This window comes from Phoca vitulina, unplaced genomic scaffold (genome assembly GCF_004348235.1).
Source record: "Phoca vitulina isolate PV1807 unplaced genomic scaffold, GSC_HSeal_1.0 scaffold38, whole genome shotgun sequence".
In the NCBI taxonomy this organism is placed as follows: Eukaryota; Metazoa; Chordata; class Mammalia; order Carnivora; family Phocidae; genus Phoca; species Phoca vitulina.
Genome location: NW_022589741.1, coordinates 4,343,834 through 4,368,963, shown reverse-complemented (window position 1 = coordinate 4,368,963; position 25,130 = coordinate 4,343,834). Strand labels below are relative to the sequence as shown.

Genomic DNA, 25,130 nt, shown 5'->3' with positions numbered 1-25,130 from the left:
TATTTGACACAGAGAGAGCACAAGCAGGGCTAGCGGCAGAGGCAGAGGGAGAAGCAGGCTTCCCGCTGAGCAGGGAGCCCAACGCGGGGCTCGATCCCAGGATCCTGGGATCATGACCTGAGCCGAAGGCAGACGCTTAACGACTGAGCCACCCAGGTGCCCCAAATTGACACATTTTAGACATTTATTATTTACTGGATATCTTCCTCAGTGGGAATTCCTTGGGGGAAGTATATTTCAGCCTTTGGAGTAAAAACTTTGCTGACTCACATTGCACTGTTTTTCTTTTCTTACCCTATGATTTTATTTCCATTTTTCTGGCACAAGAAAACAGATCTTGAAGTGAAAATGTTGAAATTAATGATAGGTCTGAGGCTATCGGAACAATTTTCGATGCATATTTCCTTATAAGATTTTGGTGACCAAATGGTCTTTTGGCATTCCTAGCTTAACTGTTCTCACCTTATCCCCTAAATTAGCACCCACAGAATTTAATTCAGTACATCTTTTTAATACTATATTGTTAGAATGCATTCAGCATGAAATCTAATTATGGTTATTAAATCTTTAATAGCATATTTTGTAAGTTTTGGTATATTTATGATAGAAGCATCTCTAGTCATTCAGAGACAATTTTTTTCTGCACCCATGTACATGGTGCTCATGAAATGAATGGTGAAAATGAACACACAATTAGAATGACTTATTAAAATCGTGATAAACATGGTTGATTTATTTATTTGGTAGGTGTTTATTAAATAGCTATAACCATGATAAGCATTATGAATATAGAGATGAAAAAAATAGTCCCATTCTTAAAGAGCTGACATCACAGTTGGGGATACATCTTGATTATAACCTATGATGAAAGCCTGTAGCAGAGAGGTATGAAAAGTGCTGTTGAAACAGAACAGCAGAAATGGTTACTTCTGCTAAAAACCAATGGAAGGACCATGGAGGGTTTCATAGAAAAGGTGATATTGGATTTGGACATTTAATAAAATGTTTCATCACTTTGCTCTAATTAAAATATTAGAATCATCGAGGATTTTATCACCATATACTTTTTAATTTCAGTATAGTTGACACACAATGTTACATTAGTTTCAGGTGTTCAACTTAGTGATTTGACAAGTTTATACATTATGTTGTGCTCACCACAATGCAGCTACCATCTGTCCCATTACATTGCTATTACAGTAACATTGACTGTATTCCTTATGCTGTTTTAATTCCCTTGACTTACTCATTCCATGACTGGAGGCTTGTATCTCCCACTCCCCTCCACCCATTTTACCCACCTCCCCCCCTCCTCCCCTCTGGCAACCAACAGTCCTCTGTATTTATAGTTCTGCTGCTTTTTGTTTGTTTATTCATTTTTTTAAAGATTTCACTTATGACTGGAATCATAAGGTATTTCTTTCTCTGACTTATTTCACTTAGCATAAATACCCTCTAGGTCCATCCATGTTGTCTCAAATGGCACAATCTCATCTTTTTTATGGCTGTGTAATATTCTGGGGTGTATATATCCCATGTTTTCCTTATCTGTTCATCTATTGATGGACAGGTTGCTTCTCTGTCTCGACTAACTATAAATAATGCTGCAATAAACCTTCAGGTGCATATGTCTTCTCGAGTTAGTGTTTTCCTTTTCCTTCAGTAAATACCCAAAAGTGGAATTATTGGATCATATGGTAGTTCTATTTTTAATTTTTTTGAGGAACCTCCATACTGTTTTCCACAGTGGCTGTACCAATTTACATTTCCACCAACCGTGTATGAGGGTTTCTCTTTCTCCACATCCCCACCCACACTTGTTACTTCTTGTCTTTTTGATTTTGGCCATTCTGACAAGTGTAAGGTGATATCTCATTGTGGTTTTGATTTGGATTTCCCTGAATATTTGTGATGCTGAGCATCTTTTCATGGGTCTGTTGACCATCTGTATGTTTTCTTTGGAAAAGGGTTTTTCTGGTCCTCTGCCCATTTTTAATTGGATTATTTGTGTTCTTTAGTGTTCAGTTGTATGATTTCTTTATATTGTTTGGATATTAACCCCTTATTAGTTGTATCATTTGCAGATTATCCAAAGTATACCACCATATACTTTGGATAATTAGAGAACTTTCCTCTGAAAATAAGTTGTGCCCAGTTTTTATACCATGCTATATGCTTTGGAAATTTGAGGAGTTTAGTCTGGGGTAAATACTTAAAATATTATAACAAAAGCAGTGGCTATTTAGAATGGAATGGATGCTGACAATAAAATTAGAATAGGGTCTGAAAAGACTCCGACAGTGTCTGTTCACTCTCTAATTGTAAGATTATGGATGGGTTTCTGCACATCAGTTTCTCATCTCTTAAATATTACCAATATTGGAAGTTTGAAGGAAACAAGAGGGTGGCTTTGTAAAAGGTCATTATTTGGAAATTGTTCAGGCAAAATACTGGCAATTCTTTTTTTGTGGAGGATAATTGTTCTATATTCCAGTTGTTCCCAATTTCAGTGATCGTCTATGGTGATAACGTGGATGAACAGCCCCAGAGTGAGATGTCAGTATTTGACTAGCTGTCTGCAAACTCTGCTCTGATTACGCTCAGTTGTCTAATTGCTTAATTTATTGATGTTTTGCTGACATGTTTTCAGCAACATTTGTGATTGCACATGACTCATCATTTCTCTTCTGGCTCATTATCATATGTTTGCGTTTGATTTGTCTGATGGCTGCAGGTGGAAACAATAGGTGATGCGTACTGTGTTGCTGCAGGACTCCATAGGAAAAGCCTCTGCCATGCTAAGCCCATTGCTCTGATGGCGCTCAAGATGATGGGACTTTCAGAAGAGGTGCTGACACCTGATGGAAGACCAATTCAGGTAACCTTCTCTGCAGTTTGGTTTGAGTAGTAGCATACCTTTAACTGCGGGTGTGCGGGGGCAAGAAATTCTGTTCTGAGTTCTACTTATGTAACTTACACATTTAAACAAGTAGGTTACTCAAGAAGGATGAGGGTTAACTAGAGATAACTCATAGATCCAAGAAAAGAACAGATGGAATAATGTCCAAAATGGGAAAATGTATGTGAAAGGCTCATCGCCTTGGAGAAAAGAAAGCTAAAGTGTTAGACAAAGGAAAAACTTGTCAGTGAACAACTCAACACTACCAACCAGGGATGGTAGTGAGAATCGGAGTTGCAGAGATAATCCAAAAAAGCACGAAACGAAGAGACAAGAAAATGGTGGATCTGAACAGCTTCCTTCAGGTAATGTACAGATGTTCTTTATGAAGCCTCAGCACTCAGGGTTACTTCTGCATTTTATTTATTTTTTAATGTGGCAGAGCTTGAAGGTTGGAGCCCAGTAACTGAGGAAATTTAAAAATGGTAGAAAATTAGCTCCTGGTACACTGTACTCTTTTTGGGACTGATGGCTCTCTGCAATCTAAGATCTACCTCTAAGAATGGATGAGGTCACCTACCTATAGTCTTGCCAGGACCCAGTGGATCCCAGGAGTATTATTACTCTGAACTCTTATAAACCAGAAATCGTGTATTTGGAGAAGTAACCATGAATGTAAGGCAGCCCTTTTATAACAGCTCATGAAATTTGACTTAAAAATATAGAGAAAAGAAAGCCTCAAAATGTGGTACATTCCTAATTCTGGAGTTATGGAAAATTAGATATTCTCAGTGTCCCTTCTGACTAAAATTATTAAAATGCTGTGTCAAAATTTTTTAAAAAATATTTAACACTATTTAACGTTTTTAAACCTATTGAGCACATCACCGAACTAATGGGAAAAAATGTTCCAGTTGCATTACATGTGTAAACTGACAAAATCTAAGTGGTGAATTTAAATTAATTGCTCTGTCATGAGCAGTGGTAACAGGAAACTAGGAAACACTACTTCTTTCTGGAGGAGGTCAACTTCAATCCCATCTTCAAAGAATTTCCACAGGTAAAGTAGTCTGGGGAATGAATGGCTAATACTGAAAACAAAACAACTCCTTCCTCCCCCCCGCAAGAAACCCCAAACCCACACATTCACACAAGAATTCAAAGTATTATGGGTGAGAATCAATGGGAACAATAGATAAGAAAAACAGTGGAGTGTTGTCAGATATCAAAATTTTCAGATGGAATCAAAATGACAATATTTGATATAATTAAAGAAAAAAAGAAGAAGCTTAATAATGTGAGGCAGGAACAGTAGATTTGAAAAAGAACCAGAGAACTCCTAATCCAGCAACATAATACTTCAGAAAGAAAATGGTCAGTGGATGAGTTTAAAAGCAGATTAGACACAGCTGAAGGAAAAATAAGTACACCGAAAGGTAGAACTGAAGAAATTACACATCATTCGGTCCAGAGAGTTAAAAATGTGGAAATATGAATAAGATAATGTGAAATATAAAATATGTGGGAGGTATGGAGTACAGAGTGGGAAAATGTATGTTCAGTTGGGCTTCCAAACGTAGGTACAGAAGGAATGCATAAAAAGGATTTTTTTTTTTTCTGGAACAATTAAAAGTCATCAATCAGTTCTCAGACACAGTAATCCTAAGGGATTCTATGAAGGTAAATCATAGGAATTCAAAACTAAACATGTCTTAATAATGCTGTAGTGCCTTAGAGAAAAGGGGGAGTGGCCCAACGACAAAGGTGACGTTGATAAGTGGTAAAAGGATGGGCTGTTCCAGGAAAGGTTGGGGACAGCTGGTTATGCACATGGACAAAAGTATTAAAACTGGATCTCTACTTCATGAGTCTGCACATAAAGTAATTCCATCTGGGTTAAATGTGAGGGGCCATACTATTAAACTATAAATCTATAATTTGGAGCTTTTAACTTAGAGGAAGGAACAATTTTTTTTTTTGTAAACCAGTCTAGTCAAAAATTATCAAATCATAAAGGAAAATATGTGTAAATTTTACTACACTAAAGTTAAAACCTTCCTGTTTATCAAATAACACCTAAAAAGAACAAAAAGATAACCACAGACTAGGAGAATTTTTTTAAAAGATTTTATTTATTTGTTAGAGAGAGCGTGAGAGAGAGAGCCCACAGGTGGGGGGGGGGGCAGAGGGAGAGGGAGAAGCAGGCTCCCCGTGGAGCGAGGAGCCCGACGTGGGACTGGGTCCCAGGACCTTGGGATCAGGACCTGAGCTGAAGGCAGACACTTAACTGAGCCACCCAGGCGCCCCTAGGAGAGTTTTTTTGCAGCACATTTAACCATTAAAAGTATCTGACAGTGCCATACCCCAAGTTTCCCAGCTACTAGTTTGGTCCGACTTTGACACTCTGACCATGCCATCGTTAGTGAGGCTCTGGGGCAGCAGGAAATCACATACAGCTGGTGGCCGTGTAAATGGTACTGTGTCCTTGGCATTCACCAGTAAAGTTTAATTTGTGCCTTTCCTACCACCCAACAGTCCCTTCCCTAGATGTTTGCCCAGGGAAGTAGGTGCAGGTGTAGCGAAAGTCACAAGAGTATTCACAGCAATACTTTGATAAGCGCCTCAAACTGGAAATAAATAACCCTCTAATAGAATAGATGAACTGTGATAGATTTATACCATGGTATACCATACAGTTGGGAAAATGAATGGCTTTAGCTACTGACATCCGCATGGATGGATGTCAAAACCTTAATAGTGAGCAGAAGAAGCAAGTTGTCAAAGAATGCTATAGTATTATTCCATTTAATTAAGTTTCAAAACTGGGAAAATTGAAACAATATGTTATTTAGAAATATCCACATTGATGGGAAAAGTGTAAAGGAAAAAAGGGAATGGTTAATGCAAATTCAAGGTGGTGCTTCACTCCAAGGGAGAGGAAGAAGATGGTGGGAAGAGGGAGGATGCAGTCGGGAAAGTGCAGACAGGGGTAGAGGACAGAATGACTCCTTTTATCGCTATTATGTGTATACAATACGTTTACATTTGGCAATTTTAAAATGTGGAAAGAGAGTTTTCTAACCACTCCTATCAGTAGTGAAAATAGGAAAGCATGGAGCATTAAAAAAATAGTTTAAGTACCCTCAGGACATAATTATCAAGTTATCAAGTATGTGCATGACACTTCTCCCACGGCCAGGAAAAACAAACCGGAGGGATGCCACCTCAGATCTGCTGCAAACTGCAAATATACATGGTCCAGATCGAATTCCTATCAGTTCTTAAATTTTTAAGACTACTAGCTGGGCAGTCTTCTCATTTGGGATTGTTTTTCTATGTTGGATTTTCTTTTATAGGAGATAGATGATTTGTATTGATTCAGCCCTGTCAAAGCAAATTTAGATTACCATAGAACAAAACCAGGGAATTGTGTTTTTGCGTGGGCTCATCCATATTTTCATTTGTGGGATATAACGTGACTCTGTCTTATGAGTCAGATAGTCTTATTAAATCAGAAGAGGAAATGTCTATAAAGATTTAATAAGAATGCAGAAAGAGAATTCACCTTAATAATTTTAGCTTCATTACTAATTCATATTATTTGCATGGTTTGGGATTGTTTTTGGCATATTAATTTGACTTTGAATTGGCTTCCAACTTGGTGCCATTGGAACATTTCTAGACTTATTGAAAGAATCTTTTATTAAAAATGCTTGAGTGTGCAGTAGGGTTGTTATGTGACCAGCTGACTATTTACTTCAAACTGTGTAAGTTTTAGGCAGTGTTTAAAATTTAAGCTATTTGAGCTGCAATAATTATTCAAAAGAAAACTCCCTCAAACCTCTCACATTTTGAAAAATAAATTGATAATGTTTATATGACTGTATAAACCTTCCAGGCACCCCTCATGACAGGAAATAGGTACCCGAATTATCAATTATAATTGCTTGCAAATGATTGGTAATGTCCTTGAATCACTAAATCTAAAATTGGGTTAATTTAAACAATTTTAAAAGTAACAAAAGAAAATTTCATTTATTAGCTTTATAATACTCAAGCAAATCAGTTTTTATAAATAATGAAACTCAGAGGCTAGTTAGACTGTGTCTACAAAGCAAACACAAACATGGTCTATTTATAGAGCAAATCTGAAAAATCAGCCAAAGGGACTTTAATTAAGAGTGCTTTTAAAAATAATGATTAGAATTTTTAATACTTTGTCAAACAGTGTTGGAGTCTACTGGCTGAATTTATAGAAATGTCAGCATCATGCTTATTCCATTTTTTCCCTCCCTAGAGGAAATCTGATTTTCTTACATCTTCAACAGTGGACACTTGAAGAAAAATAATATCGAGTTTATATTCTTTCTCTTTTGAGCTAGCCATATTGTGATTTCACTAAAAAATTGTATGATTTCATGCTATTCTTTAACCTTGTGATCCTAATCTTACCAAAGTATTTTGACTAGTTTTTAATGCTGAAAGGCTAACTTTTACTAATAATTTAACCACTCTTTAATGAAAATAACAAAATGTTTATTACTGCCTATGCTTTATTCCTTGAAAATGAAAATGTTGATAGGGAAAGAGAAGCTGAACTGAGAACTGACTAGGGAATGTGATTAAATATATATTGGAAAGACAAGTAGCATTTTCGTGATTTAAGGCTTTTGAAGAAGATTGAGTAGTGTGTCCAAATATCTAAGTTTTACTTCGGGACTTCAGTTTTTAAAAAATATTTTCATTGAATTTTATCACACAGGCACATAATTCAAATTTGCTTCATCAGTTTAGAGAACAGTACATTTTATATAATGAGGCAATTATACAGAGATGGTGAGAGAGAGTTAAAAAAACAATGTATAATCATGTTGTAATACTAATGTGCTTAGCAATCTTAATTGCAAATCAGGGAAACGCTGTGTATCTTTTCTAACAGCATAGTCGAAAGGCAGGAATACTAACACACAATTTACATATACTTACAATTTACATGTAATACATTAAATTGTAGCTCCTTTAAGCTTCAACTTAGTCTTCTAGTGAGCTTACAGGATTTTTTGAGATTATGAAATAATTATTCTCCAATTAATTTTTAAATACTTGTTATTTATAGAGGAAATCTGATGTTGTTACTTTAATATTTGGAGGGATCTGTTCTTTGCAAATATTGTGGTATTAAATTAACCCCATGAGAATATAACCGAAGATTGTATTTAGAAAAAAAAAACTAATTGATAACTGTGGATAAAATTCTAATATGTACTTTTACCCTGAAGTATGTATACTTACCTAAAATGTTCTATCTTTAGAATTTAAACCTAAGGATTCAGAAAGAACTACTTAGGCATTATATGAACTCACTGTTAGTTAAGATACTGAGCCCAGCTATTCTCACCTCCCATGTTTATCCAGTAGACACATTTGAAATTGCTTTTAATCTTTTAGGTAATGCAAATCGTTGTAATTTTAGTAAATTACTGTTTTGTTGTAGCAATACTATACAAAATTACTATAATATTATTGGTGAAATTTATGGCTAAATATATTTTCTAATCTGTTCCGTATAGTGAATTTATTTGGTACTAGAAAGATGTTTCTGTTTTTTAAAGAATATGTTTAAAGTATTCATTGAGAGTTTACCAATACATGAGATGATAATAGATTCTCCTCTTTGCTTCTGTTTAATTACTAGAGCTTGAGTCTGTATATTCTGTCCAGATCTTCTCATTAATACTCCCCTCAAATGGTTATGAAATTCATCCATTAAACCCATCCACTTGATACTTAATGTGGTAGCAGTTGATAGTTTTTTAAGTTTCCATTCATCTGACAAAAATTTTCATACTGTTTTTATTTATTTCCTTGACTGTGTCGGCCGTAATTAATTTTAAATTCTTTGCTTGATAAATCCCTTCTCTAGAGTCTTGTGGTCTATTACATTATCTGTCCTTTCACTTCATTTTTGGTCATGTTACATCTCTTGTGTGCCTAATTATTGTTATTTTTTGTTTGAGTGCTAGAGATTGTGTATAAAAATATTATAGAAATAATTTCCCTCCCGTAGGGAAATTTTACATGTTCTTCTGGTGGGAAGAATGGTAGGAGCTCTAGCAATCAGAGATCAGAAGATTTAATGCTAGGATTTATTCTCTGTGGGGACCAGCTTAGTTCAGAGTCACCTTCTGTTTCTGGTATCACCCTTATACCTTTGGTGTTGGCTGTCAAGGTCTCATCTCAAAGTCTGGAGGGTTTACTGAGGCTTCCCCCTTTGGCAACCCTCAGACTCTGGATTTTGTGTCCATGGTTCTGTAAGACTGTTATGGTACCAAAGGTCCTGCTCAGTTCCTTAACCTTTCTGAAGTCAGAAGATACCTGGAGTGGACAAGCACCCTCAGATTTAGCACTCACTTCTCCTTGACGTTCATTTCCCTCCTTATCTTGGTGTAATAATTTTTCATTGCCTTGTGAGCTGACCTGCCGGAGGGTGTTCAAATTATATAATCTGCTCTTACTAGAAATAGAAGTTCAAAGTCATGTACATTTTTATAAGAGTTTTATTTTACTAATAATGATTCATCCTCACTAATCTACATTTGTGCCTATTTTTGACCCAAGTCACAGATGACATTATCTTTAAATAGAAAAGACAAAAACATCTAACTGTATTTAAACTAGCTACTGTAGAGTAACAATAAATAAACATCTATTGAAACACTTAACTGTGTGCCAGGCGGCACTGATCCAAGTCCTTGCCATGTAATAGCTCTTCTTTTTTTTTTTTAAATTTAATTTAATTTTATTATGTTAGTCACCATACAATACATCATTAGTTTTTGATGTAGTGATCCACGATTCATTGTAGCTCTTCTGAGTCTCACAAATCTAGGAGGACTGTATTGCTATTATTTCCATTTGACAGTTGAAGAAAAGAATAAAAAAAATTTAGCTAACCAGCACTCCTAATTACTGCACTCTATAGACTTATTAAATGGAAGTGTAAATAAATTTCATATTGTCAAATTTTTCTTACTGCTTGCATATTCCATTACTAACAAATTAGACTTTTCATGGCTCCAGTCAAGAAAATGTAAACTTACATTAGATGTCCTCTTCAAGAGAATGGAAATGAGTAATGTGTTTTAGAGATATTCCATCCAAAATGATTAATTTTTAAAATCATAAAGTGAGAGAGGTAAGTTCAGTGATGTGTGCATGGGCAGGGAATGGCTGTGTTCCCATCATTCTTTCAAAAATTAGAATCACCAGCCAGATTGATTGGACGCACCCATCAGCCAATTTACTGCATTCTTTTTTTCTGTTTACTTTCCCTTTGTTTATTGTGGATTTTAATACAGAAGGTCCATATTTCAAAATGTTATATTTACATTTTTTTCATAGGATAGTCTTTGAATTTTAAGGTGGTGTTTTATACTCAAATTAGTTATTTTTATATGTTGCACCAGAAATTTGTTTTTATCACAGAATTGGTCTTCTGGTGTGATGCTGAAGTATTGTGCTGTAATAGGGCATACTTATTGCCTTAACAATCCTTCTATAAAATGTTGGCCTAATGATTTAATAGACATTATTATTTATGCGATGTGTATGTCAGTGAGATAGAATTCCCTTGCTAGTTGATTTTAGCTTTTATCTTTAATCGTGATCGATTCTAATAATAATTTAATTAGACTGTTGATCACCTTTTCAATCTGTGGAAAAAAATAGTTTATCAGGCACACACTTTTGAAAGTGCTGGGCTTGCTGAAAAGTTTTGTTATGATTTTTGTCCAACAGATTTTCCAAGCAGTCCTTTTGTGAAAGTATTTGCCTGTTTTTGCTACATGAAAGAAAAATAGCAATAATAAGTTTATGAAAGGGAAAACAAAACCAAGCAAGGAAGGGAGAGCTAAATTGATTTGCATGAAATTGTGCATGAAAAATACAAAATTGCTAGCTTGGTTTTGTGTACCAGTCTTCACAGCTGCACATTTTCAGAAGAGAAATGCATTCTTTAGCGGAGGCACAGTTTAAATGTTTTATAAAGTTACTCTGTTAGATAATATGACTATGGGGTAAACAAGCCTCAAGAAGTTTCAATCTGTTTCATTTGCTTTAGCCTGTCTGCAGAGAGGGTCCCTCCCAGGAATATTTGTACAATGTCCTAAGAAGAGGCTAAAAATTATATTTGTAAAGGGGTTCATTTTTATTTGATTCTTGTGTGGTATGTTTCAGAAGTATGAAGCCACTGAGTAGTTAGGTAGCTCATGTTTTTATTTATCTGAGTTTTATGTAAAGAATAATAATCTTTGTCTGCCAAGTCTTGCCCCTAAAAAGACATTAATTTGTGATTTTACCAACCCATTTTGGGGGGTAGGTTAGCCCATTGTATTTTAGAATATGGTCTCTTTCTCTGGCATTATTGAACAAGAGAGCTTTTATCTTTTACTGCCAGTTTAACTTAATCTCTTTTAGAGTTAATTGGGACATATATGTATGCCAACACCAGTAGCTCGGATCTTATAATACCAAAAGTGATGTGAAAATAGCAAGATGGAATAATATGTAAGAGAGTAATGTGCTCTCTGCATGCTAACCATACTGTTAGGATTTATATTTTGGGTTTGTTATGCTGCCTTGAAATCTAATATTTAGCTCCAAATAAAAATTTAAAAATTACTTCAAAGTAATTTTTTTCGTGTTCCAAAACTACAAAAGGTAAAATGACCTCCGAAAACTGACACACAGAAGAGAGTCAAGATCACCTATAATTTACCAACACACCATAACCACATATTAAATTTTGTTGCATATTCTAAAAGGCTTTTTTTCCCGTGAATACACAAACACATAGAAATAGAGTTTACAGACTTGAAAAGTAGATTCTTTTAAAAATTGAATGGACTTCTTTCAATGAAGTAAAGTTAGGTGGCCGTATACCATGGATACACCTGCATCCTAAATACACAGCGGAGACTTGGGAAGTCCTAGGAAACATCTCTCGTTGTTCTTAACTCACTTTGATTTTGCATTTTCCTGTTCTGACAGTTGAATTTTCAAGTCACGGCAAGGCAACTCTTTAATCACCTGAGTTTCAAATGTGGTAGGAACAATTCAGTGTCACGAGTGCTTTTAAAAATCTGTTACACTTTGTGTTGATGTCATGTCAAGCATATGGTGATTGTTTGGGTCACCACTATAATATTCCTCATTTGGGATGTGGTTTCCTAGCAACTCTCGCTTTTTCCTAATGGCTGAATTGATTTCAGCACATTTGTAATGCTTTCTACTGCATCAGAAATTGTCACCTTGTGTGTAAATGTTACAACATCAAATTTACATGTAGATTCAATTCTAAGAAATTATTCTGCTTTATCACTTGCCTTTAATGTGCTCATTCAAAGGTTAATCCAACCATAAAAAATAGATTTAGTAAAACCTGATTAATTCAGATTGTACTCTTCGGGGAAATATGGTGAATTTGATGACAATGTCCGAAATACTTGCAAATAGTTCCTAGCCCGAGGCCTGGCGAAGTTGAAGAAACAGACTAATTTTAATGGTCAGATGACCAGGTAATCAGCAGGTTGGTAGGAACATAGGCCTGGACTCTGCTCTGAATGTCTCAGGGGCCAAAAGGGCTTTTTCTTTGGAGGCCGTTTGCAGTTTGCTGATTCTGTGTGATCCTGGCTGGAGCATTGCCAGGAGTGACTTTTACTCCTGTTCAACAAATGTTTTTTGAGTACTGATTATTTTCTAGACCACTGGTTAGGCACTGAGGATGTAAGGGCAATTAAACCGGATATGGCCCTGACCCTCCCAGAAATTACAGTCTATGGAACCAACACCTATAAATGAAGGACTCAGTTATCGAGTGGAAATAGACACGTGGATTTTTCTCAGTACTGTTTCCATCTTGAGTGAGAAATTTTTGTTAGGTTCTTGAAAATATGTAGCAAAGACCTTAAATTCTTCTTAGGAGATTCAAGATACTGTTGCTGTGCATTCAGATCTACATTATTTTGGTGTCTGTAGATTTTGTATGTATCTAGGGAACTGGAGTGGAAAGACAATGAAAACAAAGTGTGTGCCGGTAGCTGGGTTGATAGTTTATGTATCGTCCCATTCAGTCTCTGCAACAATCCTATGAAGCTTACAGGTACAGTTTTTATACATTTTAAAGATGAAGTGAAATGTCAGGGGTTAAAGAATCTGTGTAAGATCATGGAAAAATAATATATATATATTGTGCCTCTTCTCTATGTCAGACTTTGTGCCAGGTGCTTTATGTACTTTATCTCTTTTAATCCTGCCCACCCCCAAAACCCTGCAAAGTACATTTAATCTTATTATTTAATTCTTCAATCTTATTTTACATTTAAAGAATTTGAGATTCAGAAGTTTACATGATTTGGGGCGCCTGGGTGCTCAGTTGGTTAAGTGTCGGCCTTCAGCTCATGTCATGATCTCAGGGTCCTGGGATCCAGCCGCAGGTCAGGCTCTCTGCTCAGCAGGGAGCCTGCTTCTCCCTCTCCCACTCCCCCTGCTTGTGTTCCCTCTCTGGCTGGCTTTCTCTCTGTCAAATAAATAAAAAATCTTTGGAAAAAAAAAAAAAAAAAGAAATGTTCAGATGCAGTAGCAGAGCAATGACTTGAAGGCATTCTAATTTGGGGCAAACTCTATTGACTATAACTGTCCGTGAAGATGTTAAAATAATGAGGATAATTACGTCTGCATTTAAAAAGAGGGAGCCAAAAATTGGTAGTTTTATAAAATTTCAAAATCTCTGAAGGAAAAATTAATTTGGGAATAATATTGAAATATGAACTTCTGTAATATTAGCTTCCTCTGAAAAAAAAAGATGTGATCTCTTCTTTGTGGCAGTGTAATAATCCCAAACCAGGAAAACAGAGATTTAAAACCATAGCAGAGAATCCAAAAGAAATATTGTTCTTTAAGACATATTCTTTTCCAGATGGTATCTGTTGATTCTTTTGTATGTTAAGTTATCCAAGATCACTTTTTTGTTTACAATAACCAAAGCACTGATGGGAAGTGGAAAAATATAGTAAAATGGTTTGATCACCCAGCCAGCAAGCATTTACTGAATTTCTCTCCTGTACAAAACTACATAGTTGAGTAGCAGACTGCACTGCGGGAGTGCCAAATACTAATCTGCTTTTTCCTTGGCTCTCATTAAGTAAAAATTCTGTCTACACAATACCACAACATCTGGTCACTTAAATCCATTCAGTCAAAAATGCAATCAGCCGCCCAGATTTTCAGAGTCTAGGATTCCGTTCAGCTTGTTTGCTTTAATTATTAGTTTATCTGAAAGCGATGTCAAGTAGTCAGTAGCCTGTATGTAGCTATTTCATCGTTCTTGGCAGGCACCTCACCTAAGGAAAGGTGCAGACATGGAAGAGAGAAATGGCAAGTCCTGCTTCTCAGGGGCCCTCAGTCCAGAGTTTGCAGAGACTGGTGTGGTGTTCTCTGCTGTCCGTTCTGGTTGCCTGCTTGTGAGTTTGTTTTCCCCATCCCTAGCCCACCAGACCCCCGGGACCCCCCATATTTCCTTTCTCTTCCCATTTCATAAATGTGCTTGTCATTCTCCCATGGGCTACCTTAGAATTACACAAAATAATATCGTTATGACTCATGCACATAAAACCGTTGATACTGGTTCATTTAGGAGAAGGGGCCTTTTCTACCTTTAACCTTCAAGTTTTCTATTTGCTTAAATTTTCCAAATGTGGGCATGGATTACTTTATGTATTCATTTTTAGTATCCATAACAGTTATCCCAGCTGTGCTATAATGGACTGCTTTTCTTAACTTCTTTATAGGTATCTATGATTTTAAAAATATAAATACAGTTTAAAAATGAAGAAGCCCAAATGTTCACCTGTGTATTCAATTCATAAGGAGTAATCCAGCAGATCATGCCTAAAACTGAACAGAGCAGAAGAATTTTATTGGCTAAAAGTAATCTTTGGCAAAATTGTGCACTAAAGCATTTGGCCAGGAAAATGAGGGTTGGTAGAAATAATGGTCATAGAAGAAAAGTATGCTGGCAGAAATTAATATTAGCAAAGGTCTGATTACTGAGTCACAAATCGTCACTGTAAATTTTAAATGGGAAAGAATTGATGCCAATTAAAATATTTTCAGAGGAATACAACTAGAAATGTAAAGCATTAGAATCAGTTTAACTGTGTTATATAGAGAATAGATCAAGGAATTAAATTTACTTAATGGCAATTAGTTCAGAAAATTCTTCATGATAAACTTCAGCATTGGTAAATTGCTGCCTTCATTTGTTGTATTTCTTTGCTGGAATCCAAATGCCTCAAACTGTCACTGTTTTATTAGTCATAGGAATTATTTGATGTTCTAGACATCTATGCTCAATAAATGGAATTAAATTTTACCAAGTGGGGAAAGGAGAAAGTAAAGAATTTAGTTGTCACGATATCGATAGCTATCTTACTTTGCTTGTGTGTATACAGTTTCTTCTCTCTGATCTTTCATCGTACAAGTCAATATACTTTTACGTTTGCAAATTTTTTGCCATGTCACTTACCTGGTGTACAAGTAGATGCACTGACTTTTGGTGTTTGTATGAATTTAGAGTGGTCTCCATTTTTTTGATATTCTCATATTACTCTTTTGTTTTCTAGGTTTTCGTATTCCGAATTACATCTTTCGGAAAGTGCTAACTGTATCCCAGGCCCCTGTTTCACCTTTCCCACTGAAGGCAGAAATTAGTAATCGTGCTATCAAAAATATAATGAAGCAAAGTAGGACTTCTTCATCATGCCGACCCTGAGGGTATATATTACGGGGTTATGATCCACTGTGATGAAGTCTCTACACTGTGCTATATTGAAATCATTTTACTCTAGCTGTGCTATTATAGGAAGCTATATCCAAACATTATTGCCTATAAATGTCCTTTTCCTTTTCTTTATTTTTAACTCTAATTTATGAAAATGCTTATTATCTTATGATTAAAAAGGCATGCTCAGGGAAGTAAGAGTTGTGCCATACCATACACTCTATCGGGAGTCTAAGCCTACTCTATTGGCCATAAACAACAATGGCAAAGCTTCCTTTTAAGGTGGATGCTTCAAGGGTTGTTTATGACCTCAAATATTTGCTCCAAAATCACTAATCCTTATTTTCAGTTGGAAAAGTTAGTAGTGTGTTAAATAGATTAGTATTTTGATTTGCAAAATTATCGAAAGCGAACATGTTTCTCTCCAGCGCTATGGCATTGTTCGGATGGCCAATTAATGCCAGATTCTAGAGCCATATACATTTGTCTGAAGATTCCAGATGTTTTCTGATTTGCTGTTGCTGTCTGGTAAAGCCATACAACTATTAATTTAATTTCAGGTTTTTGGCTTTACTAAGCTGGGTATAAAATGACCTTCCTTTTTTTGTTTTTCTTTCTTCTAGTCTAATTTAGCCAGAACTAACCAGAGATAATTTACAAAAGGATAATTATATGGGAGCTTAGGAGATTCAGTTGTGAATAATTAACAATTGGTAATTGTTGATTGTAAAAATTAGAAAATTTGAAGGACAGTTCTCTCATTCCACATGCAATAAAACAGGTAGAAAAAATTAGGTAACTAGTTAGCAGGGGAATCTCAACATTTGAGATTTACCAAGAAAGCTAATGAAGAAAATAAGGCCAGACAGAAGCAGGAAAAATAATTTTGCAGTTTCTGTTTTTTGTCCCAGCAACTGCTCATTGTGATAGAAGAAATATCATTTGGAGTCTTTTTGAGGTTATTATATTAAAGAAGTAGAAAACATCGCACAAAGCTGTGTCAGGGAAGTCTAATTATTTTGACCTCTTGAGTGTCATTTCTGTCTATTAACAGACTATTGCCATTTTTACCATTTCATTTAATTCTTGTAAAAACTCTTTTCTCCCAGGTCCTGAGTCTTCCTTCCGTGAGAGACCCTCATTATGATTTTGGGGGCAACTCTTCCCACAGAACTCGGTCAAAGTTGACAAGTAGATTTCTTCTTTTAACCTTCAGCTTTTCCTGCTGTAAGCTGGGTCAGTTGTTAGTTTGCAAAACATCAGTACGTGAGTGCCCTTCTGAATCACCCATGCCTCTCCGTCTCCTCTCTAACAACATATTTATTTTTGAAAATAGTAGAGTGTCGTGATGTGTCTTCGGGTATGAAAATTTTCCTATCTCTTATATTTATTGTCATCTTCTTCAAATTTATCAAAGAAATTAATTACAGAAGAATTATTTTTAGACACTTTGCCTAAGTATCAAGTTATAAATACTATGAACTTATTATAAGAAGCTATTCTAAGGAAAAATTATGACCATTTAAAAATTTATGCTCACATGAATGATAATTCTACATTCGCCTGTTGTTAGAACCCACTTCAGAAATCCACACACAGCCATGCCTCAGGACGCATCAGAGCCTAGAACTGCTCCACCTCCTGATGTTCTGCCCTCTCACGACCTCTTGTTCTTCCGCCATTTAGTATTCTGCCATTCCCACTGATCACCGGGACCTCCAAGCTTATCCATTCATAGTTTTTCAGTCTGTAATTTGTCTTCTGGCTATTTGCCTTCTGTGTTAGTTTGCTATGGCTGCCATAACAAAGTACCACAAATTGGGTGTCTTAAAATACCAGAATTCTATTGTCTCACACTTCTGAGGCTAGAAATCTGAGATCAAGGCATCGGCAGGGCCAGAAGTCCCTGAAGACACCTGGAAAGGGTCCATCTGTAGTTCTTCGGCTGTGACAGCATAACTTCAGGCCTCCACATGGTGTTCTCCCTGCTTGCCTGTCTGTCTGTGTCCAGATTTCTCCTTTTTATCATAGCATCAGTCTTAGTGGATTAGAGGACCCCACCCTACTCCAGTACGACCTCATCTTAACCAGTTCCATGTGAAATGACCCTATTTCCTACATTACATTACATTCTGAGGTACTGGAGGTTAGAATTTCAATGTGTGAATTTGGTGGGACACAATCCAACCCATAAACACCTTATCTAGCCAGGTTCCCATCATCTCATATCCCAGTCAACACTGTTCCTAACAGCCTTCTAGTTTTACTCTTCATTATCCCCTGTCACACCGGACTACCAACATAGACCATTCTGGGTCTGGAATTAATGAACATTACTGGAGAAACTGACACAATCATGGTAATTAAATATCCATTACAAATGCATACCTTTGAATGCATCTGGTCCCTAAATTCTCCAGGATATCATTTTACTATCCCTTCTTGGTGACTCTTGCTAATATTTTTCACTCTTTAAAAGGGTTTGTCTCTTATCCTTGCTGCTTTGATTCTTAACAGACTCTTGCTTTCCCAATTGAATGAAATGTTGGAAGATCTCAATATGAATGATTTCACCTTTTCTTCCACACTGCTCGCCAGTTCTTTCTTCAGGTGTTTTCTCCTTTGCCTCTTTCATCTCTACTCCTCAACTTGTCCCCATGTGTCAGCAAAATTTCTTCTATTATTAACCTAAAATTTTCATTTTCTTTGAAAGCTTTCCTCTCTAACTATGCCATATTCTGCTTCTCTGTTTGTGACCAAACAACAACAAAGCCATTTGGTTGGCTCTTGATTGCCTGTAAACGAGGGACTGAATCCTCATCAATACCTTCAATCTGTCCCCCAGCTATCTTTTCAGACCTCCATCCAGTTAAATAAGTAACATCCCACCACAATATCATGGCATTAACAAAGCAGGCTAATTGCTGTTCTGTACAATCCTGCCTCTTCACTTTAGCCATACTGTTACTGGGTTGTTTGTTTGTTTTTCCTATTCTCTCCATCCTTCTTGGCCCAGCTTAACTCCTGTAAAGTCATCACTGACGCTTGTGTTCTCTTTAATGGCAATTATTTGCTGATGCTTTAGGAAATCTATTACTTTTGCCACATTTAACTATTGATATTTATCATATACTATCTTGCAAATAAATTGCTTATGTATATTTTAGTCACCAATTATGGGCTCTGTAGTAAAATGTCCTGCTACATAGCAAATTTAAGATAATAAATTTTGGGATTTGCCATTAAAAATTGTTTATGTATATTCCTGTGTGTTATGAATTAGACTGTAAGAATGTTCATATCTGGAATTGTGTCTTCATCTTTGTGCATTATACTGCAAGCAATTTATAATATTTGTTGAATTAAGTTAAAACTAATACACTAATGCAGAATATTCATTCTGATGAATAGGGAAAATAATATCCTGATATATACTTATTAATTCTTTGTTTTCTCTCATACATTGCTATTCCATCTAAAATATTTGTCAAGATACTACTCTGTGTTTGATACCAGATATTCAATAGGTATAGAAAAAAAAATGCAATTTATTATATAATTTCATTCTATAAATAAATCCATAACGATAGCATCAATAGCATTTGGGTAGTATATATGACTTTATATTTTAAACTAAAACAAAAAAGTTGATAATTTTTTGTAGACATGCATCTAATTGAATGTATTTGTGAACTTTTATAATTTTATCTTGAATATATTAATAATTATTTTGCACAACCTATCTTCCTTCTCCCCCATATTTTTCTTTTAATTTTTTATTCAGGTATAATTAGTATACAGTGTTATATTAGTTTCAGGTCTACAATATAATAATTCAACAACTCTACATTACTCCATGCTCATCATGATAAGTGCACTCTTAAACCCCATCACCTATTTCCCCGATCCTCTTACCCACCTTCCCTCTGGTGACCATCAATTTGTTCTCTGTAGTTCGTCTTTTTGGTTTGTCTCTTTTTTCCCTTTCGTTCATCTGTTCTGTTTCTTAAATTCCACATATGAGTGAAATCATATGGTATTTGTCTTTTTCTTATTTCACTTAGCATTTTACCCTCCTGATCCATCTGTGCTGTTAGAAATGGCAAGCACTCATTCTTTTGTCATGGCTGAGTAATATTCCATTCCATCTTTTTTATTGATTCAACTATGGATGGACATGTGGGTTGCTTCCATATCTTGGCTTTTGTAAATAATGCTTCCATAACGTAGGGGTGCATATATCTTTTCAAAGCTTTTTTTTTTAAAAATAAGTCAGAAATTTTTTGTGATGTTTGCATGTGGTCTGTTAATAACCATAGCTCAGGACCCTGGGTTGTAACATCGTATTATTCATATCAGTAGTCAGACACATTGGAAACCAGGTCCCTATGTCAAGTCCAATGAAGGGAGTCCCTGAAGGGTTAGAAAAGTGGTGTATAGGTGGGTGATGTTTGGAAGTGTACACCTGAAACTAATATACCACTGTATGTTAACTAACTAGAATTAAAAACTTAGAAAAAAAAGAAAGGTGATATAATCTAATGACCAGATGGATGCCACTAACCGAAGGAGAGCAAAACTTCATAAGAGAGTCCCATAAACTGGGCTTAATTAAACTGATCATGTCCATTTCTATTGTACATCCTTTACTGCCCAAGCTGACAAGACTCTAGAAATAGAACAGATTCTTCCTTTTGATTTGTGTACATTTTAATGTCTTGAATCTAGAGGCTGCTTGTGAAATTCACTGAAGTTACCAAAGACTGAATAATTAGCCCTTTCTCTCATCAACTATTATTAGAGTCATTATCATCCCTTTGCATTGAAAAGTACAAAATGTACCAATGGCTGAGATTTTCAAACATTTTACAGGGCGACATTATCCTATTAGGACAGTATCCTTAAAGAGGAGACATGTGAATTAATATGCAGGGACACAGAATTAACCAGGCATCATCTTTTCATTTAAGGAGCACTCACATGATTAAATCTGAGTTAAAAATTCATCCTTAGAAGTTAAACTGTAGCAGAATAACTGATTTTACTTTATGGCTGTCAACTTGATTGACAAGTAGGACCCATCAAGTATGTCTCTATTCCTGTAATTCAGGGGCACCTTGAAAATATTTCCTGAGAGAAAAGAAAGAAATATATGGAGGGGGAAAAAAACGGAAACAGCCTTTCTGATTAAGAACATATTCAAGATAAAATATAGACATTTTTCTATATCCATTATGGTGCTAAAACCACTGGACTGGAAAATGCCTCAGTTGTGGGATGATTGGTATAAATCAAATACTTCATTCTTACTTGGCAACCATTTATGGTACTGCATAATTCATTTAATTTTTAGTGGTGTCATTCTGTATTTTCATGCAATTGGAATTGGTACTTTATTTTGTAATTGCAGGAAGGGCTTATCTTTCCTGTACAAGAATTCAGAATTTTAGTTTTGTAATAGCTTATTGAAATAGTCAATATTTTATTATGTTGTTATTACTGGTACCTTTAGCTCTTGGTGTTTGCATGTGGCTGTGCTCTGCTGGAGGTCATCTAAGCCATGTGAGTAGATGTGGTTTTCATCACCCACTTCTGTCAGACAGACAGACAGACAGACAGACAGAAGTGCAGCTTTGGGGCCTGTGTTCTCTTTGGCATTTTATCGCTCCATGTCCTTCTGTCTTGGTGTAAGAAAGACTGGAACTTTGATACTGTATTTTTTTTAATGAGCTTTAATTAACATATAACATTCACCTTTTGAAAGTATACAGTTTGGTGGTTTTTAGTATACTTAATTAGTATTCAACGTTGTTCGACCATCACTATCCAATTCCAGAACATTTTTGCCATCTTAGAAAGGAACTCTGTACTTACTCATTAGCAGTCACTTCTCATTTCCCCACCCTCTCCCTGCCTCTGACATTGTTGATCGTTCTCCCTATGGATTTGCCTCTTTATGACATTTCATATCAATGGAATCATACAGTCAGTGGTCTTTTGTGACTGGCTTCTCGCACTTAGCATGAAGTTTTCAAGGTTGATCCGTGTTGTGGTTTTGTGGCTGAACAATACTCCATTGTATGGCTCTGCCTACCATGTTTTGTTTAGTAATTCATCCATTGGTTGTGCTTTTGGTTTTCTTTTTTTGTTTATTTTTTTGCCACTGTAAATACTGCTGCTCTGAACATTCCTGTAGGAGCTTTGGTGTGAAGATGTATTTTCAACTCTCTTGAGTACATGCCTGGGAAAACAGTTGCTCGTATGTAACTCTGTAACTTTTTGAGCAGTTGCCACACTGTTGCCCAGAGCAGCTGCACCATTTTGCATTCTGACCAGCCACGTTAATGTTTACTCATCCTCACCAACCAACCTTAATATTTACTCATCCTCACCAACCTTTGTGATTTTTGTCCATCTTAAATGCCATATTTTTAAGTAAAAATTTCATTGAGAGCTTGCATGGTCTTTTTTGCATGTGGATTTTGAGGAATTCCTAGCTTCATGTAGTATACATTTCTTCTAGAGATTTTATTTGGTTGGCAGCTACTTTTTCAAACCTTTTGAAATATAATGTCACTCTAAAAATGGTGATGCTCAGTCTCTTCCATAAAATTTTTTGAAAAAAGGCTTATTGTGCATTATTTAAGATTAATACTTTGGTGATTCTATGAAGAGCTATCGGTGAAATTGATGAGTACATTTCTTTACCTCACAGATACTGAACTTTCCCCACCTGCTTTTCAATAAGGGCAAATGGTGATATAATTCCAATGTCCCAAGCTTCACTCTCCTGCACTTATAAAAATAGATTGAAGAAAACATATCCTTTCACACGAACAAACAAACAACAGAAACCTTCAGCCCTCCTTTATATTTTTCTTATTTCTACTTATTAGTGACAGTAATAAGTAGAAAGATAGTTTCCTAGAATATTTCCATAAAAATTAAGCTGCATGATAAATACTTGATGAAAACTGCACCGGGTTCTTTCAGACATTTCAGAAGTATTTACTACTAAATATTAGTGCAACTGACAGAAGTGTGCGTATAAATTGGAAATACAGCTACTTCAAAGATAAATAGAAGACCCTTTGTCAGTGAAGTTAACCCAAGTTGGATCCTGGAAGTAGATGACTTCTCAGGAACCTCCCAAACTTAATACTTGATAATTCTAGGTTGAAATGTAGATGTAATGGCATGAGTTCCTTGAAAGAAGAGTCCGAAATAAGACCTTAGGTGTAGGTGGTTTGTTTGGAAGGTAATACCAGCACTCAGAAGTGAGAGTAGAGACTGAGACCAAGAAGGAGGAAAGAACAACATAAGGTTACATTTTCAAGGTCACACTCCTGTGAGCAGTGTGGACTAGATTCTGCTGGGGGTTCCTCCCAGAGGGCATAGGGAATGCCTCTGAAACTCTCTGTCTAGGGAAAGGCAGGCAAAAGCATAGACCACTGGCTCCATCCTATATGGGTTGAAGGTTACCCCAAGGGTATTAACTACCACTCATTTCCAGGCTGCACTAAATCACCCCAGTGAACGCCACAGCATTAGAGAAATTTCAGGGGAAAAAACAAAACAAACAAAGAAAACAAACATGGATAGGTGTGAGGTTAGCAATGCGGAGTGAGTCTAAGAGCTTCTAGAAATGTCCTCTAAAACTACGGCTGACCTCAGTGGTGGCTCAGAGGCTGCACAGTGGGGCACTGGAAGGATCTGATAGGGATTGTTGCTGATTCCACGGCACAAAGGAAAACTTTGACACCCAAATATCACCTAAAACAACAGATCTCAAATATGTTTTTTTCCTTATGAACAACAATAAGGAAAAAATATATATCATGAATCTACTGGGCATACAAAGACAAAAATTTATTGAACAATGTATACCTTTAACTGTGTACAAAGCAATCTAATCTGTACTATGCTGCTATTTTGTTCTGTTTTCTTCTTAATTTAAAACAGCTGTTCTTGGGGCACCTGGGTGGCTCAGTCGTTAAGCGTCTGCCTTCGGCTCAGGTCATGATCCCAGGGTCCTGGGATCGAGCCCCATATCGGGCTCCCTGTTCAGCGGGAAGCCTGCTTCTCCCTCTCCCACTCCCCCTGCTTGTGTTCCTGCTCTCGCTGTGTCTCTCTCTGTCAAATAAATAAATAAAATCTTTAAAAAAAAAAATAAAACAGCTGTTCATAATTCTAAATTAATTTTTGAAATTAATCCATAGTTTGGAAAACACTGGCTGAAAAGATAATTAAACTAACTTACTAAGAAGTTAAAAAAAATAGCATGCTAGTATAATTAAAATCATTTGAACTGGAGCCACATACAAGGAAATTTTTAGAAATCAAGGTCATACTATCAAGGTCAGCTAAAAGAGTAGGCTGAATTCTTAAGAAGTTAGGAAATAGGGTTGCTTGGGTTCATGTTCCATGGTTCTAAATTTCATCTGTCAGTGTTTCAGAATCTATAAATGGGTAAAGAACATCTAGCTCCCTAAGAGAACGAACAGGGTGGGAACACAGAAGGGCTGAATAATGAGGTGCTGTGTCTCCTGTTTTTCCCTCGGCCGCTGTGTTTCCTGCTGTCCAAGTGCATGTGTATGCAGGAGGAGACCTCATGCACGTTCTGCGTGGGTCCGTGCATCTATTCACAGCCAGCTGTATGTTGCTTGTCACTAGAGCTAGCTGGTATATTACCTCGGGATCCTTTTGCATTTTATGTTTGTTTCAGGTTTATTGTTTTGACAGTTGTCATTTTTTAAGCTTCTTTTCTCCTCTCATAGAGGAAGAGCTTTTAGTCTCATAAGAGCAGAGACCTATTATCATAATCACCTTTCAGAAAGGAGAAAATTACCTGTAATTTTTATGCTCTGAAGGTGTATCATAATAATTCAATCACCCACCTCACGCTCCAAATCAAATGGTGCTTTTCTTGAAAAAGAAACTACTTCATTCTTTCCTGTTTCTTCATGTTCTTTGGAGGAAGTGAGAGATCAAGAATCTGGGAAATCCCATGAAGCTTCCGTGAGCTTTGGTTGCCTCTTCTCGCTGTTAGCTGTTGTGATTAAGACTATCTTTGCCATGGGATGGGGCGCCCGGCTGGCTCAGTCCGTTAGGCACCCAGCTCTTGATTTCAGCTCAGGTCATGATCTCAGGGTCATGGGGGGGGGTGGTAGAGGCAGAGAGCCCCCTCCTCCCTCTTCCCCTGCCCCTATGCCCCCCTGCCTGCACACTCTCTCTCTAAAAAAAATCATTGCCGTGGGAATCCATAAGCAGCAGCAGTTATAACACATTCTAATAAAAGGGCACTGTTAAAGGGGATAGTAACCCTCGCATCAGCCGTAACCTTTTCATAAGGTCTTTCACATATAGGAACACCACCTTTGCTGGTGTAGACAG

General features: G+C 36.3%; 1 protein-coding gene across 1 annotated transcript in view; it reads left to right on the top strand.

Annotated features, from left to right (window-relative positions):
• The window catches only part of GUCY1A2 (guanylate cyclase 1 soluble subunit alpha 2), a gene marked incomplete at its 5' end in the record, with an annotated part of 323,383 nt that overhangs the window by 201,984 nt on the left and 96,269 nt on the right, over positions 1-25,130 (top strand). Inside the window, one exon of the mRNA XM_032427729.1 lies at positions 2,735-2,878. Coding sequence (XP_032283620.1) covers positions 2,735-2,878 — 144 coding nt within the window. The remainder of the gene's footprint in view (positions 1-2,734; positions 2,879-25,130) is intronic.